Source organism: Mastigoproctus giganteus, chromosome 7, assembly GCF_048544385.1.
Source record: "Mastigoproctus giganteus isolate SK-2022 chromosome 7, ASM4854438v1, whole genome shotgun sequence".
Classification (NCBI taxonomy): Eukaryota; Metazoa; Arthropoda; class Arachnida; order Uropygi; family Thelyphonidae; genus Mastigoproctus; species Mastigoproctus giganteus.
The window spans coordinates 65,924,621-65,944,043 of NC_143581.1; the positions used below are offsets into that span (position 1 = coordinate 65,924,621).

Below are 19,423 nucleotides of genomic sequence, written 5' to 3' on the forward strand. Positions count from 1 at the left end.
ATCACCTCCTTATCCCTGCTAGAAAAATTCCTGTATATCATTGACAAGACACCATGAGCTACTCTTGCAGCCCATCTGCACTGCTCAGAGAACTTCATATCTGCCTGTACAATTATCCCCACGTCCTTTTCATTCTCTACCACTGTCAGTGTAGTACCACAGAGTTGATACATTGCTCTGGGTTTGCTGTTTCCCTATGTAGTACTTTACATTTGTCAATGTTAAACTTCATCTGCTCAACCTTTCCAGATCCTGTTGTAGCAGCATAGCGTCAGTAGTGCCCTTAACAACCCTGCCAACCTTTGTATCGTCTGCAAATTTGGACATTAAGCTTGATATACCATCATCAATATTATTTATAAATACAGAAAACAATAATGGACCCAACACTGAACCTGGAGGGATTCCACTAATAACATTACTCCACGACGAGCAGTGTCCATTGATTACCACTCTCTGTCTTCTCCTCCTCAACCACCCCTTTATACATAGCAGCAATTTGCCTCCAATGCCACACTGCTCCGATTTGTGCAGCAGTCTTCCATGTGCAACAGTATCAAAAGCCTTTCTAAGATCCAAGTATATAATATCAAAGTTATTCCCTGCATCCAGTTCTTTTGTGACTGCATCATAGTATCCAATCAAATTGGTCAGGCAAGACTTCCCCTTAACAAAAACCATGCTGTGTCCGAGCTATAACTGAAGTCTTGTCTAGATGATCCTGCAGTGCTTCTTTAACCAGTGCCTCCATTAATTTTCCTGGAACAGAAGTTAAACATCATCAATCTTTTCCCCTGGCAGACATACCCTGGTCCTGTTCCACCTATCCTTTTAACAAAGCATGTTCCCCATTTCCCTGACAATAGAGTCACCAACAACTACTATTTCCTGTGGGAACTTGTTATAGGCCTATTACTATAGGAACTGTTATAGGCCTAATGAATCTGATGAGTACAATGAGGAATTGTGCAGAGAAATAGTGGGCCAGTAAATCAGAATGTCTTATAATGGGGAAATTTCCAGTCAATATCTGGAACTTTCCAGATATTGACTGGAACTTGTGGATTGGTCACTTGCACCGTAGTGCTATGACATCTTATGTCATGGCACAAGTGTTACTGTGGTCTATATGAAGAGAGGGAGTTTGGGTGCTCCTAATATTTTTCACCATCAGTATATTTATGGTTCTTTTAGGCACCATCAACCCTTTCATATGTTCTAAACGTTCATCTAGCTTAATGTATGTCTAGTGATAAAATAGGACAATAATCTCATATATCCTGAATATTTTAAAGGGGGGAGAATCAACCCACCAATAAAATATCGCGATTTGGATTAGCGTTATGTTTACATTAGAGACTTCGGTTATGCAAATTAGCTTAAAATCTGTAATGCTGCAAAAACCTTTCTTGATTGTACAACTGGTTTTTCTCTGGTGTAAATGAACAGTTAGCAGAAAGAGAGACAATCATTTCAAACAAAACATTTATTATAACAGATTAATAAAACAAACATGCATTACTCTTTCCATACAATAAGATTAAACAGATTAAATATATGAGCATTCTAATATAACATATGTGATATTTGTGAAAATAAGACAATATAGTAATTAGTTATAGTGGTCACTCGCTTCAGCCCATATTATAGTAATTTCACGTAAGTAGCCATTGTTATTACTTCACCTTAGTACATATAAAATGCATTATTAGAAATATCAATTCATTAGCCATATCTATTAAGTTACAAGAATACTAAGAAACACAAGATATACTAGGCATGAAACATTAAGAAGAAATATATATTCTTAGGAAGAAATCATCGTTCCTCGTGGGTAAGAATTAATATGAATATTTTCTGTTCAGTTATCATTTCCTCACAATCCTTTCACTCTTATGAAAGGATTCTCACATACACCATCCTGCTCTTCACTCCTTTGCTGTCCTTTCATGAGCAACTTCATCTGGAGGAATTGGGCAGTAGCCTTCACCTCGACAACGACACAGGCACTGTACCACAAAGAAATACTGTCACGACATGTTCCGTGCGCTATGGTCAAAAACTCTTGGACAATACCTCTCAACTCTCTCCTCTGCTCCTTCCCCTCCACTTCCCTTCCTGCTCTCCTCCTGGGTCTTCCAGGACCCTGTTTTTAAAAAGATCCTCCAGAGTTTAAATAAACCTTAGATCTGATTGGACTCTCCACTACTCGTCTCGTGCACCTGGATGGCACGTGATGGAATAGGAATGATCACAATTTCCCCCATCTCACTCAATATATGTCTGACCCTGTCCGGTGACTATCCGAAAGTACCAAGAAAATTTCCTTATTTGGCACAACTGCTGATATCCATATGCCTGAATATTCACTAAAGGCATATCACTTATGTCCAAGCTACAAGTGTACAGCTTCTTTCTCTCTCTTTCACCCTTTTTGTTTATATAAAACAGCTGCTTCTCTGTTTCTAATATAGGTTATTTTAAAAAGCAATTCAGTAGAACTTTGTGAGTTTTGTGAGTGAATTAACGATTACTCAAAATACCTGATTTTCTGATTTTCGTTTGTGTTGGAAAAATACAAATAAAAAAAAAAAGGTTCTGCATAAATCCTTAATATGTGGGCATAAATAAAAGGAAAAGGGAAATGCTTAAACAAATAAGGGTTACTTTGTTAAAAGCAAGAAAAATCAATTCCATTGTAACACTAGCAAGACTTTTATAGATTTATTGGATGACTGATTTCTACCTCAACATGTTCGAGAGGCAACCAGAGGGAGTAATACTCTTGATCTGATTATCAGCAGTGATTCTTCATGCATTAAGAATCTGCAGATAATGGAACCACTAGGTGGCAGTGATCACAGTGTACTGATGTGGGATTTACTTAAAGATGTAGCTACCATCAGGGATAAGGGGAAGGGTTTTTGCTTTCTTAAAGGTGACTACAGTGATCTCAGGCAGTTTTTGAATTCTATACAGTGGGATCAACTGATGATGTTACCAACGGTGAATTCTAAATGGGAAGCCTTCAGGATAAAATAAAGCCTTCAGGACTTAATCTTGGAGGATACTAGGCTTTTCATACCAACTAAGAAATAATGTTCATGGTTTAGGCCTGAATGGATGTCAGATGAATTAATGAGGCTCATGGCAGAGAAGAGAAATGCATGGTTTACATAATAAATTATCAGGCAACACAGAAGTCTATGGCAGATATAAGCTAGTCTGTAATCAAGTCACAAAGGAGGTTGCTGACCGGTCTAGCCAGGTGGGTAAAGTGCCTGCCTGGCAACCCAAAGATCGCAGGTTCGAATTCCGCCTCGAGCTTGGATCAGAGTAAAATGAAAAACTTTTGGGAGGTGCATTATGGCCACAGAAGCCGATACGCCAGCAACTAACAAAAAAAAAACAAACAAAGGAGGTTAGGCAGGCGAAAGCAGATTAGGAGAAATCTTTGGCAAAGGATGCAAAGAAAAATGGAATAGAGTTCTTTACTTATGTAAACTCTAGAAGGAAAAGAATGAATCAGATTGGTCCGCTTAATGTAGATGGTTTGACTATTGATGATCATGCTCAGGTAGCTGATAAACTGAATGAGTATTTTGCATCTACATTCACACATGAGGAATTATTCAAGGAGGGGAATGCCAGACATTTATCAAACTCTCACAGGGAGCTAAGTGATTTTGTAATAACTGAGAGCAAAGTGGAGGAGAAATTGTTGAAATTAAACATAAGGAAGGCACCTGGGGATGTATGGAATCTATCCAGTTATATTAAAGGAGGCAGCAAAGGAAGCAAGCAAACCCGGAGCGGGTGGATGGATGAAATGAGAAGGGTGTGTGTGTGTGTGTGTGTGTTTTTTTTTTTTTTTTTTTTGGCTGATGCTATATAAGTTTGCTTTCTTGCATCATGTGCCCTTGCTAATGCTAAAAACCCTTAGCCATAATTATAAAACCTTCCTTGGATTCAGGGGAGGTCCCCATGCACTGGAGGTGTGCAAATGTGTCCCCGATTCACAAAGGGGGATCAAAGGGTGACACAGGTAATTACAGACCTGTTATTCTAACTTCTGTTCCAGGAAAAATAATGAGTCACTTGTTAAGGAAGCGATGCCAGATCACCTAGACAAGACTACGGTTATGGTTCAGACACAGCATGAGTTTGTTAAGGGGAAGTCTTGTCTGACAAATTTGATTGGATTCTATGATGTAGTCACAAAGGAACTGGATGCAAAGAATAATTTTAATATCATATACTTGGATTTTAGGAAAGCCTTTGATACTGTGGCACATGGATGACTACTTTACAAATTGGAGCAGTATGGCATTAAGGGCAAGTTGCTACAATGGATAAAGGGATAGCTTAGTGGGAGAAGACAAAGAGTGGTAATCAATGGACACTGCTCTTCTTGGACTGAAAGGGGTAGCTTAGTGGGAGAAGACAAAGAGTGGTAATCAATGGACACTGCTCTTCTTGGACTGATGTTATTAGTGGAGTCCCCCAAGGTTCGGTTTTGGGCCCATTGTTGTTTTTGGTATTTATCAATGATATTGATGAAGGTATATCAGAGTTAATGTCTAAGTTTGCAGACAATACAAGGGTTGACAGAGTTGTTAATGACAGTAATGATAGTACACCACTGCAATGGGATCTTGAAAAGTTGAGCAGATGGGCTGAGAGGTGGCAACAGAAGTTTAACATTGACAAATGTAAAGTACTGCATATGGGCAGCAGCAACCCCAGAGTAACATATCAACTGGTTGGTACTACGCTCAGAGTAGTGAATAAATGGATACACTTGGCTGTCCTCCCCATGGCAGAGTATGGTAACGTTGGGTCCCATTAGGGGCCTGGTGGCCAACAAGCCAGAAGAACAATGGGCACAACATATTACACAACACATGATCCACACACTTTAAGTCTCTGGTTTTGACAGAGTACTGTCCTCAATACAAAGAACATACGTGGAGATGGGATAAATCCCACGTGCTGTTAGACCAAAAAATACTCTATACTCAGAGTAGTGGAGAATGAAAAGGACCTGGGGGTAATTGTGCAGTCAGATATGAAGTTTTCTGAGCAATGCAAAAAGGCTGCAGGAGTAGCTCATGGCATCTTGTCAATGATATACAGGAATTTTGCTAGCAGGGATAAGGAGGTGATTGTCCCCTTATATAATACAATGGTCAAGCCACACCTTGAGTATTGTATACAGGTGTGGAGTTGTCATTTTAGGAAGGATGTTGAGCTGCTGGAACGAATACAGGGAAGGGCAACGAGATTGGTGAGTAGAACAAAGGGTTGGTGTTACCAAGAAAGGCTTAAGGTCTGCAAATTGCAGCTTTGAGGTGATCTAATTGAGATGTATAAGACTTGAATGGATTGAGCAAGCTCATTGCTAATGGGATTCTTTCTCTTACTCAAATTACTCACCTGAAGGAGCATAAATTCAAATTGAGGAAAGACAATTGTAGAATAGATGTGCAGAAATTCCCCTTTAGCCAGCAGGTGGTTGATAGTTGGAACAAACTTCCATCTGTTGTAGTGGATTCTAAATAATTGTTATGATGACATTGCAAGTGCATTTAAGTAAGTAGTTCAAAGAAAAAGAATAATTTGAAGGAGAAAAAGTAGTTACTTTTGCAGTTAATGCAAGACCTCATCGTCCAAATAGTACAACACATATTGAGCTCAATAAGATCTTTGACACCTTTAGAATATCTACTCTGTAGCCAGACCATGTTCCCTATGATTTTTTCTGCTTTTCCCAATTTGAAACAATACTTACTTGGATGAAGGTTCATAACCATTATAGAAGAAAAAAATCCATCCTGGGCTGCTGTGTTAAATATGCTCCCTTTTTTTATAATTATTGTAATTACTCTTGTTGATGGTAGTTTTGTGGCAAATTCATGTCTCCGTTATCTTTGATCTTCACTCTCTCTCAGATTTCGAGGACCGTTGTAATATTGCTTTGTATTGTTTGATGCATTGTCAGATATCCAGTCATTGTGTTGTTTATGCTCTGCATTATGGGTTTAATTTTGTTCTTGTTTTAAAAACTAATGCTGTCTATTAGCAAAAGGTATAACCAAAGGTGAAAAACTTTAAGCCCAACTATAACATTATTAAATATTTATTTAATAATGTATTAAATAAATATTACAAGTTCTTTGTACAGCAATACCCCGCATAGCACTGATAATTGGTACCGAAACTGTTCCGTGTTATGTGAAACCATGCTGATTGAGGTATAATTATAATGGGTTTTAATTGAATGCATACCAGAAACATTCTATAAATTAATTATAATAAATCTATAAACAATTTGCACCTGATAGCCAATTAAAAGGATTTGAAATTAAAAAAATATTGAAAAAATTTTATTAACGAATCATGAGAGAAGAGAAAAAAGGGCGCCTCTGTAGCCAGGTGGGCAGGAGCAGCAGAGCATGGCACACGCTTCTTGATTAGACCGGGGTTCAAGCCCGTGACCACCAAATACGGAGGATGCAGAAAGGTCAGGGAATGACCACCGCATATCCCCAGATTAATATGGCCTTAGTTTCTAATGCTCCTAAAAACTAAATAACAACAGCAAGAGAAAAAAGCTTTATTATTTATTTATTTAAGTATTTCAATAATGAAGTCTGGTGAAGTCATCTCTTCTTTTTCTCAGCATACAAGTCTGTGTAGCATCAAATCACATCTTATAAAATTTGCTGTATCTTGATGCTACGTTCAACATTTGGATATCCATTCATAATCACATAGCAAGCCATGTTAACCCCCCCAACCCCCCACTTTTGGTGCCACTTCGAATTGTTCGAATTGTAATAACTGAGAGTAAAGTGGAGGAGAAATTGTTGAAGATAAATACAAGAAAGGCACCTGGGGTGGATGGGATCTATCCAGTTATATTGAAGGAAGCAGCAAAGGAAGTAAGCAAACCCTTAGCCATAATTATGAGAGCTTCCCTGGACTCAGGGGAAGTACCCATGGACTGGAGAGTGCAAATGTGACCCTAATTCACAAAGGAGGATCAAAGGGCGACACAAGTAATTATAGACCTGTTAGTTTAACTTCTGTTCCTGGAAAATTAATGGAGGCACTGGTTAAAGAAGCACTGCAGGATCATCTAGACAAGACTTCAGTTATAGCTCAGACACAGCATGGGTTTTGTTAAGGTGAAGTCTTGCCTGACCAATTTGATTGGATACTATGATGCAGTCACAAAAGAATTGTATGCTGGGAATACCTTTGATATTATATACTTGGATCTTAGAAAGGCTTTTGATACTGTTGCACATGGAAGACTGCTGCACAGTTTGGAGCAGTGTGGCATTGGAGGCAAATTGCTGCTATGGATAAAGGGGTGGTTGAGGGGGAGAAGACAGAGAGTGGTAATCAATGGACACTGCTCATCGTGGAGTAATGTTATTAGTGGAGTCCCTCAGGGTTCAGTATTGGGTCCATTATTGTTTTCTGTATTTATAAATGATATTGATGATGGTATATCAAGCTTAATGTCCAAGTTTGCAGACGATACGAAGGTTGGCAGGGTTGTCAAGGACACTACTGACACTATACTATTGCAACAGGATCTGGAAAGGTTGAGCAGATGGGCTGAGAGGTGGCAAATGAAGTTTAACATTGACAAATGTAAAGTACTACATATGGGAAACAGCAACCCCAGAGCAACGTATCAACTCTGTAGTACTACACTGACAGTAGTAGAGAATGAAAGGGACCTGGGGGTGGTTGTGCAGGCAGATATGAAGTTTTCTGAGCAGTGCAGCCGGGCTGCAAGACTAGCTCATGGTGTATTGTCGATGATATATAGGAATTTTTCTAGCAGGGATAAGGAGGTGATTATTCCCTTGTATAAGGCAATGGTCAGACCGCACCTAGAGTACTGTATACAGGTCTGGAGGCCTCATTTCAAGAAGGATGTAGAGATGCTGGAACGAGTACAGAGAAAGGCAACAAGATTAGTGAATGGAACAAAGGTATGCTCTTATGAAGAAAGGCTTACGTTTTGCAAATTACAGTGTGGAGACTAGGCACCGGCGAGGTGATCTGATAGAGGTGTATAAAGCCTTGAATGGTTTGAGCATGCTCAATGCTGATGGGATTCTTCCTCTTGCTCAGAATAATCACCTGAGAGGGCATAAATTCAAATTGAGGAAAGACAGATGTAGGATAGACGTGAGGAAATTTGCCTTTAGCCAGCGGGTGGTTGGTTGCTGGAATAGACTTCCATCCCTTGTCGTGGAAGTTGATAGCCTAAATAAGTTTAAGGCTCAGCTGGACAGGTATTTCAAATGAACAGAGGGGTGAGGTGGAAGTGGTTATTTTTTATTTATTTTTTATTATTATTATTTTTTTTTTTTTGGCTGATGCTGCATAAGCTTCCTTTCTTGCATCAAATGCCTCTACTAATGCTAATGCTTTCCTCTTCTTCATATGCACTTTCTCATCAATTTAAAGGAGAGTTGCATCATCTGTCATTTGCATGTGAGTCAATGCAGTCACGTGCAGTGGCAAAAATTTCGAATCCCAAGTCTTCACTAAATAGGGCAAAACATGCTGTCAAACAGAATGCATGTTGTTGGGAGTGATTTCTAGCCAAGATGCAGATATATTTTCGATCGTATTTAAAGGGGTAAAAATAAATTGTGAAATGAAAAGTTTGAAAAGCTATCATGTCGTCTTGTCAGGATAGAATTAAGAATACTGAACACTGTTGCATGTTGCCACTGACTGCCTGGGGGAGCTATTGGCACATGTTCATGTGAGACAAAAGAGTTGGCATACCTAGGCTACGGCAAAGCAGCATGTATGTAGAATACGTGTCTAGGCTATTGAATGAGTTTTAATATGTACAGTAAATTTTCAACTTAAACTTAATTGAAAACCATGTTATAGTGAAACCCGTGCTGTTTGAAGCCATGCTAAGCGAGGTATTGCTGTATTTGAACGCACTCCAGTCCTCTGTGTTCCCTATCCATGATTATCTGGGTCATCCTCTTCCTCCTATGCCTTCTATTTTTCCTTCCAGCAGTTTCTGAATGTCATTTTTTCTAACCAGGTGACCTATGTGCTATTTTCCATTGCTTCAATGTTTAGACATGGACGTTTAGTTTTTGACATTTTCGGTACACCTTCATGGTATTTTCATCCTTCTATATGTTCACATTTCGAAAACATTGATTTTATTTTCAATATTTTTGTTTAGCGTCCATGTTTCTGCACCACACACGTAGAATATAAACATGTATAGTATCTTATACGGGCAGCACCGGAACACTGTTCATCTCTGCCTTGATAACTGTGACAAATACAGATCTCTGTAAAAGGCCAGAAATGTATGTGATGTTCTGTTTGTGCAGTGAGTGTATTGTTGTGTTGTTTAGTTGTTTCTGGCCACTTTGTCACCAGGAAGGAGATCACCTGGAAAGCCTGCCCAGTGTCTGTCTACACCAGTATTTCTCAACCTTTTCATGCACCCTCTTGAAGACCCCAAAATTTTGCAGCACACTTTTTAAAGATGCCAAAGTTTTACTGCACGCACATACTACAGTCACTGCTATATTTATATATTCACAAACAGGAAGTTATTTCTGTTGAGTGTATTTAATAATACACTTATTATTTGTTTTAAATGCTTTTAATATCTTTTTTGAACATACATGAATTAATTAATTTTTATTATAAAACTTGAATTTATTAATTTGCATTTTCTGTGGCACATTTGTGCCATGCAGTTTGAGAAACACTGGTCTACACCATGAGGAGGCGGGTCTCAACTATCCTGAATGGCCAAAGTGATTTGGGACATTCAAAAAATAAAATGAATTAATTAAAAATAAAATATGATAAAAAATAATTTAAAAAATAAAATAAGTACCATATCCAGTGGCAGAATGCAAAACCATGGATACTAGGGAGCCCAAACATAGGCAGAACCTCAAAAAATAAAAAGTAAAATAAAATAAAATAGCCAACCAGCAAAAAAAAAGAAAAGAAATACATTGGCGGAGTGTGTGACTAGTGGATGTCAATTGCAGTTCCAGGAGCTCCAACCTGGGCACCAGCAAAATCCCACCTCAAGCACAAGGCCAGGAGGGGGGGGGAGATGGAAAAGAGAATAGTTCAGTGGATAATGTCCATGTCAGGATCATCATCTAGGGTTGGTGATTTTTGCATAGGCTGGTCCATAACCCCAGGGGCTCACATCTGGTGAGTATTGGCTTGACACACTCAGGGTCCTGAGCTGAATATCATTATACTTCTCTTTCTTTATGATTCCCTTCTACTTCTCCCTCTCTCAGGGTAATTCAGAATTTTTTTTGCCTGGTGCAGCATAAGCCTCAGGTTCCCTTGCACCGTAAGGCTAATAATAACAAATAGTAATAATGAAAAGGAATCTGGCTGTAATTGGGTCAAAACATGAACAGTGACCAGTAGGTGGTGGTTTAGATGCAAGCATTTGTTTTCAGCAAAGGAAATCCTTGGTAGCAAAGTCCTGAAGAATTAGAAAGTTCTCCGTGATATCATGGCAGGATCAAGCGAAGACAAAAGGTACATCATAGGTAGCCATAAATCTGCATACAGATGACAGTAGAAAAGGATATGTTTCCAATTATCAGTATCGCCACAAGTACACAGAGGTGAAGCTGTAAGATGGAATTCAACCAGTTTGGCATTTAGTGACCCATGCCCAAAAAAGGCCAAAACAAAAACTCTCAACAATGTGACTTTTCAACCTTGGGATTGGTATAAGTGTTAACTGTAAAACCCAAAAATTCAACCACGACTGACAGGCTTAGTGATGGAGATGGATTCATTTTAGCGTGCAGGAACAGTAACAGATTGATCTTCAAAGTAGCTTTTAGTTAGGTTACATAAAGAGTCTGGACAATATGCTTGATGCAACCAAGCAAACAAACTGGGTCATCAAAGATGATCAAAAATGCTGGTAAAGTTGATGTAGATGGCATCACAATCATATTTGGAGTCACAATCTTGGACATTTGAGAGAAACTCAACCAGAGGTTCCTCACTATCATGCTCTAGAGACTAGACGAAAGACATACTGATCGACAGAGATAAGTGATTTGTCTTTGAAAAGAGAAGTGAACCTTATAGAGATCAGTCATTCAAGAAGGTTGCCTAAATGGGGCAGAAGGACAATAGGTCTGTATGATTTCATTGCTGTTACATCATATAATTTATGGATTAATTTCAGCAGAGAAAACGACTTCCAAATTGAAAGAAATAGGCCTTTGTTCAAACATTTATTAAATAATGTTGGTAAGACAGCCGGACAAAGTGTATGAAACCTCTTAATAAAAATTCCTTCAATAAGATTTAAACTGTGGTAGCTGGGGCTATTCATTTTAGCAACAGCAAGATTAACTTCAGTTTGAGTGACGGGATCAGTAGCAGCCTTGGCAGAGTACATACAGTTATCAATACAAATTTGGCAATGCTCAGGAAGGTCATTATCTGGTTTATCTGTAGGCAAGAAAACATCTAATGTAGAATTAAGTGTCGTGTCAAGTAGTGGTTTCAGTAGAGCCAGTAGTTATTGAGTTGTAGACAGTCGGTGAATGGACCTTATTCCGGGTTAGTCATATACAAATTCCCCAGGGGTTCTGATTATCTGAGGTGTTAACAAGATCCTGCCATGATATCATTTTACAATCACTGATGATTTTAACATAGCACCTCTTTATTTCCTGGTAGTTTTGCCTAAAGAAATCAACCTCAGAGGATAGCCAACTTCTCCAGTGATGCTGGAAGGTCTTTTGCACACGATGAACCTGGCAATGTAGGAGTGTTACTTCAGGGTTCACCATAGGGTAGGATGTTTAGACAGCACCTTTTTTTCTAGCAGTGCAGGAGCAGGCATGATATAGAGAGGAAGTCAGAGGAGGTCAGAAAGTCAGAAAAAGTGTTCAGAAAATCTAAAGAGTCAGAAGGGAAATCAGAATTAATAGATGCTTCAAAGTGATCCCAGAATTCACATTAACAAGAAGCACCGGAGATCTTGAAGAGGGGGACTAAATGTACTGTCATTATAGGTCAGTGGTTTTCAACTGGGGTGCTGTGTAATTTGGGTTTCAGTTACTTAAAGTTATTATTATTTATTTGTTTTTTAATTTGTATATTTATTTCATTAAAAAAAGGTGTACGGTATCCATTGTACCATATCTGTTTAATTTTATGATCTATAATTGATCTTTATTTAGTACCTCTGTATAAAGAATAAAATTATTATATAGGTATGTATTAAAAGGTTGAAAACCACTGTGTTAGGTATTTCTTTTGGCCTAGGGGTGCCATTAAAAATTACTGGTACACTAAGGGCGTGAACTGAGAAACTTTGGGAACCTCTGTTATAGGTTATAAAAAAGGTGATAGTCTGGTGGTTACTATAGCAAAGTGCCTGATCCATAGACCAGTCAGCAACAAGCAAGGAAATGTACTGAGAAGTGACAGTAATATCAACGTTGCTTTCCCGTTTAAGGAACTAAAAGTGGAGGCATACCTGGTTTGTTTAGAACAGCAAGTTGCTGAGATAACAAGAAGTCTTCTAGCTGAAGATGCTTTGAATCAGTAGCACTGGAGAACCAGAAACTGGATTTAGCATTGATATCAGCCATGATTACTAAACATGAATTTCTAACAAGAGAGAAACATGAGCCGACCGGGCTAGCCAGGTGGGTAAAGTGTCTGCCTGGAAACCTAAAGGTCGCGGGTTCGAATCCCGCCTCAGGCTTGGATCACAGTAAAATGCAAAAACTTTGGGAGGTGCATTATGGCCATAGAAGCTGATGCACCAACAACTAACAAGAAAAAAAAAAAAAGAGAGAGAGAAACATGATGCAGGTAGTGCAGATGCTTCGCAATATCAGAGGGATGAGCCAATAGAAGGATACAAGGTACATTGAACTTTTATGGATGGCTATCACTTGCATCTTTTTCACTTTAATGTTCATTCCCCATTTCTTTCCCTTTCTGTTCAGTGCATCTATAGTTAATTGCAGGTCTTCTTCATTTTTAACTGGTAGCACCGTATCATCAGCATATCATAGGTTATTTATATTTTTTCCACCTATGTTGACTCCTCTCAGCTCTTCAATCTTTCTGAATATCATTTATGTGTATAGGTTGAAGTGACATAATGAGAGCACACATCCTTGTCTAATTCCTTCTTTATCCTAATTCAGTGTTTACCAAACTGTGTTCTGCGGAACACTAGTGTTCTGTGAGATGTGGACAAGTGTTCCATGAAAAATCTTAATAATTAAAAAAATAAAATAAATAAATAAATAAACAATAAAGGACCCAATACTGAACCCTGAGGGACTCCACTAATAACATTAGTCCATGATGAGCAGTGTCCATTGATTACCACTCTCTGTCTTCTCCCCCCTCAACCACCCCTTTATCCATAGCAGCAATTTGCCTCGAATGCCACACTTCTCCAATTTGTGCAGCAGTCTTCCATGCGCAACAGTATCAAAAGCCTTTCTAAGATCCAAATATATAATATCAAAGTTATTCCCTGTATCCAGTTCTTTTGTGACTACATCATTGTATCCAATCAAATTGGTCAGGCAAGACCTGCCCGTAACAAAACCATGCTGCGTCTGAACTATAACTGAATTCTTGTCTAGATGATCCTGCAGTGCTTCTTTAACCAGTGCCTCCATTAATTTACCTGGAACAGAAGTTAAACTAACAGGTCTATAATTACTTGTGTCAGCCTTTGATCCTCCTTTGTGAATTGGGGTTACATTTGCACATCTCCAGTCTATGGGTACCTCCCCTGAGTCCAAAGAAGCTCTCATAATTATGGCTAGGGGTTTGCTTACTTCCTTTGCTGCCTCCTTTAATATAACTGGATAGATCCCATCCACCCCGGGTGCCTTTTTTATGTTTATCCTCAACAATCTCTCCTCCACTTTATTCTCAGTTATTACAAAATCATCCAGCACACTGCCAATGTTTACTTTACCTACATCATTCTCCTTCCTGAATAACTCCTCATGCGTGAATGTAGATGCAAAATACTCGTTTAGATTGTTAGCCACCTGAGCAGGATCCTCAACTGTTGAACCATCAATATCCAGTGGACCAATCTGATTCATCCCTTTCCTTCTTGAGTTTAAATATGTAAAGAACTCTTTTCTGTTTTTCTTTGCATCCTTTGCCAAGGATTTTTCGTAGTCTGCCTTTGCCTGCCTAATCTCCTTTGTGACTTGGTTACAGACCAACTTATGTCAAACATTAATTTGTATGTATCCCATGCATTTTTCTTCTCTGCCACCTGTCTCATTAGTTCATCTGACAACCATTTAGGCCTAAACCTTGAACAATATTTCTTAGTTGGTATGTAAAGCCTGGTAGCCTCCAAGATTAGTTCCTTGAATGCTTCCCATTTTGAGTTTGCTGTTGGTAACATCATCAGTTGGTCCCACTGTATAGAATTTAAATACTGTCTCAGACCATCATAGTCGCCTTTATGAAAACAAAAACCCTTCCCTTTACCTCTGATGGTAGTTACCTCCTTGAGTAAATCCCACTTCAACACACTGTGATCACTGCCACCTAGTGGTTCATTTATCTGCAGATTCTTAATGCATGAAGAATCACTACTGATAATCAGATCAAGAGTATTGCTCCCTCTTGTTGCCTCACGAACATGCTGATGTAGAAAACAATCATCCAATAAATCCACAAAAGCCTTACTAGTGTGCGAGTGACCAACCCACAAATTCCAGTCAATATCTGGGAAATTAAAATCCCCCATTATAAGACTCTCTGATTTACTGGCCCACTCTATTTCCCTGTACAATATCTTATTATACTCATCAGAGTCATTAGGCCTATAGCACACTCCTACTCTCAATTTTGAGTTCCCTATGCTTATGTCACACCAAACTGACTCGACACTGCCCTGTCCATCGATGTCGACTGGCTTCACTTCCTTGGACTTTATGTGTTTCTTAACTAATAGCATAACCCCTCCTGTCCTGTCTATCCTTTCTATACACATTGTATTCCCCAAATTCCAGTTCCGCATTACTTATATCTGTGTGACACCATGTCTCTGATATCCCAACAATATCTGCCTTTGATGTTTTGAGCAATACCTCAAATTCATCAAATTTATTTACCAAACTCCTAGCATTGGTGTACACGCAGGTATACATGCACCTGTTTCTATTCTTAGCTACCCTAACACAACCCATGTGTTTACTTGTACCGCAATGACTCCCAGCAGTCTCTGAAATATCCTGAATCTTGTTTTTCAGGCTTCTGCTCATTTCAATAGAAGCAGTGCAAGAATCACTTCCACCTCTGCCAGTGGCTACTGTTAATCTATTAGTCCTTGTATCCCCCCCAACTAGCAGTTTTCCGACCCACCTAACACTGCCTCGACAGCATCAGCAAAAATTCTTGCACCCTTTCTATTTAAGTGTATCCCATCCCTGTAGAAGCAATCTCTCCTGTTAACAAGTACAGTCCAGGCTGAAAAAAATTCTATCCCTTGAGCCTTGCACAATCCCTCCAGGGCCGAATTGATCGACAAGGCTCTCATCATATACTCCCTCCTATCGTGTCTGGGCAGAATTGCAGACACTTTCAAATTCAACCCTAATTCACGGCTTTTTTTCAACAGTGACCTGTACTTGCTAAGTAATTCCGCCGGTCTCCTACTCTTAATATCATTAGTGCCAACGTGTACAACTATATCACCTTTTGTGCCCTTAAAAGATGATATCCGCTCTACAACGTCATGAACCTTTGCCCCTGGCAGACATACCCTGGTCCTATTCCACCTATCTTATTATTAAAGGGCTGAAATTTCATATAAGGTCCATCAGTCAGAAAACAAATTGATATTACATGAGTGCTAAAAGTTGGCCTCTTCTGTTTCCAACTACGTTTCCTTATCTCACATGTCTCTTTTCTGTTGTGTAAACTTTTTACTGTTTTCTACTCTTTGTCAGAGGCTTTTTTAAGATTTTGAGTTTTTAGGCTCTAAATTAATATTACCCACTTTAAATAAATGGCAGTGTACCTCTCCCTTAGATTAGAGCCTTTTATTTTGAGTAGTGTGATACCTAGATAGCTGGGTATCATGCTACTTGTGGTGAAGTGTCTCTACAGTATAAGATTAATGTGTTAAGCAGAAAATCTAGTTTACTCATTGCTGTGTCCAAAACAAGGCTATTCCGTACCTGTGCAATAAGATTCTGACTAATTAAATGCAATATTTCAATAAACTAGGGGTGATAATTAGCAGTAGAAAATCATGGTAAAATAATGTTAGTTATTTCAGGTTTAAAATAATTAGTTAAAAAGTTGAAACTAAACTGAGTTAAAATTAAAATTGCCAATCACAAGTGTTTACTGCATATCGAGATCACCATGTCTGAAATAAGAATAAAATAAAAATTTCTGATGCAATTATCAGTTAAGATGGAACAAAAGTGATATCAGTCAGAAATACATTAATACAGAAATTCTCAAACTTTATTGTACCATGACTGTCCGAAATGATATATGAATTTGTGCAACTCCTAGCCTCCCCATAAATAAAACTAATGATTTCATTTGTGTTAAAGATTAACAAAAAAATATATGCCACTTACTTTCAATAATTAGATATTAATCTATATATAAAACAAAAAATTAAATAAAACTGTTACATAAGAAATAAAAAAAGAAACAATTACACTTAAAACTTGAATCAAGATTTAAAAATTTTACAATCTCTCCTTTAAATTTCTTGCACCTGCATCCCCCGACAGGGGGGGGGGAGAATCCTTGCATTAGCCCAAAAAATTGTTGCAATGTCATAATTTTTTTACTAAGCTTCAGTTACAGTGAATAATCCACATATTTAAATTAAATATTTAAAAAAAATACAAGGTGGGAAAAAGTTACTTTTTCCCACCTTGTAATGAATTGTACCTTTTTGGATCATCCTGTATTACATGTTTTTTTTTTTTCACAATTATTTTGCTTGTGTTTAAAAAAAAATAATAACAAATGGTTATAAAATATTTTTGTCATGTTTTCTTCTAGTTAATTATGGTTGTTTACCTAGTCCTGGAAAGGAATCCAGAATTGTCCTTTACCGAGACTGTGGATATGGATAGGGTAAGTAAATAGTGGATGTCAAGATTAGAAATCAGGGATTACCTGACTTATAATCTTTCTTTGCATAAACCTCCAATCTTTCTTTACATAAACATATCACAAATATAGCTTATTCTGTATCAAAAAAAAAAAAAGCTTGGTTTCGATCTCAGGATACATTCCTTCTAAACAACTACTAGTTACCAATTACAAATATACCTAATTTTGTATTGAGAATATTGTTAAAATTTCTTTTATACTCCTAGCATCTGTCCAAAAGAGGGCAGTTAAGTTTGTTAACAATCCTCATCCTTCCTAAAATAAGGCTTGTCATTCACAGACATTCACATGTTTCTGTTTTATATGTTACCAGGTGTCCAGTTTTGGCCTGAACAGTATTCAGACTCTCTGTCCAAAAAACAAATTGTAAAAAGTCAGAACACAAATATCCATATTTCCTAATTAACTAAGTTTATTAACTAATTCTCAGCAAGTAAGGTAATTATTTTGAATAGGGTTTATATTTAGTGTCATTATCTCTTTGATTAGTATTTATTACTGATTAGAACTTGTGGGTTGATCATCCAGTGGCAAAACATTTTGCATTTTCTGGATCACTGTTTTCTGTAGCATTCTATCATTTCTTAGGAAGGTAATGAATAAAAGCAATACCCTTGATCTGATTATCAGCAGTGACCCTTCAATCATTATGAATCATTAGTTAAAAGAATACTAGGTACAAGTGAATATAATGCAATGATATGGGATTTATTTAAAGATATTATAATTGCATTGTTATCAGCAAGACTTACTGGTATTGTTAACAAATACAAATGCTTAATGGCAATTGTTCAGGGAAGTAATCATAGAATCTGCTAAGCTGTTTATACCAACTAAGAAATGTTGTTCAAGGTTTAAACTTAAATGGAAGTCAGATGAACTAAAGAAAACAGTGGCAGAAAAAAAAAATGTGTGCGATTGTATAAATTAACACAGAAGCTTACAATAAATGTAAACTGGTTGGCAGTCAAGTTACTATGTCAGTTAGGATGCCTAGGCAGATTTATGAGAAGTATTTAGTTCAGAATACAAAAAAACAGTACTTTTTTCAACATCATCATCCATCTATGGAGGTGGACCTATTTGGCTTCGGCTTGCATGCAGTGGTGGTGGTGGTGGTGGTAGTTCTTTGGAGTTACACCAGATGGCCCCCACTACCTGCCCGTCATTGCTTCAACGTTGGGAGAGGTAGGTCCATTGAAGCAACTTTTGCAATTTTTTCATATTATTATTATTATTTATTACTATTATTAATTATATTATTAGGCTGGCCTCCCATCATGATAGACACACATTCGCTCTTATCAAGGTGGGACTTGAACCCAGGTCCATCAGGCTGTGGTAACCCAGTGTCTTAACCACTGGACCATCGTGCCCCTTTTTGTTATTATCTTTAACCTCGAGTCACCTGTCTACTGCTCCAATAATTTTTCTGATTCTTACTTGAATTTATTCAAATTGCCCACTTCCACAACACTAGATGGAAGTGTGTTCAAACAGTCAACCACCCGCTGGCTGAAGACAGACCCAATCATCTTTCTTTCAACCATTCTTCCTCAGTTTGAATTTATGTCCCCTCTTTCTCAATCCATTCAAAAACCTTAAAAACCTGGATCAGATCACCTTGCAGGTGCCTAGTCTGAAGACACCACAATTTACAGAACTGAAGCCTCTTGGTAAGACCACCCTTTCATTCCCTTCACCAATCTTGTTGCCATTCCCTGCACCCATTCCAGCAGATCTGAATCCTTCCTAAAATGAATCCTCCAGACCTGTATGCAGTAAGATGTCTTCTAACCATTGCCTTATGCAATGAGGTAATCACTTCCTTGTCCCTACTGGCAAAGTTCCTGATTAATTCATAGACAAAATGCCATGTGCTGTCCTGGCAGCCTGTCTTCATTGCTCAGAGAACTTCATATCTGATTTCTGTTTTCCACTACTCTGAGTGCAGTACCACACATTTGGTATGTTAATCTGAGATTACTACTACCCATATGGTAGTACCTTGCATTTATCAATGTAAACTTCACCCATCATTTCTCAGCCCATCAGCCTAATTTGTTTAGATCATGTTTCATCATTTTACCCTGATTTCTGTCATTAACCACCCTGCCAGCCATGCCATTAAGCCTGCCCTTTATCAGTATCATTAATAAATATAGAAAACAAAAATTGGGTCCAGCACTGAACCATG

General features: G+C 38.1%; 1 protein-coding gene across 3 annotated transcripts in view; it reads left to right on the forward strand.

Moving 5' to 3' along the window:
• Positions 1-19,423, forward strand: part of LOC150082968 (putative phosphorylase b kinase regulatory subunit beta) — a 735,196-nt gene that overhangs the window by 677,788 nt on the left and 37,985 nt on the right. For all 3 annotated transcript variants that reach the window (XM_090377701.1, XM_090377699.1, XM_090377700.1), the window contains exon 29: positions 17,113-17,187. In XM_090377701.1, the coding sequence (XP_090233827.1) occupies positions 17,113-17,187 (75 nt within the window). The remainder of the gene's footprint in view (positions 1-17,112; positions 17,188-19,423) is intronic.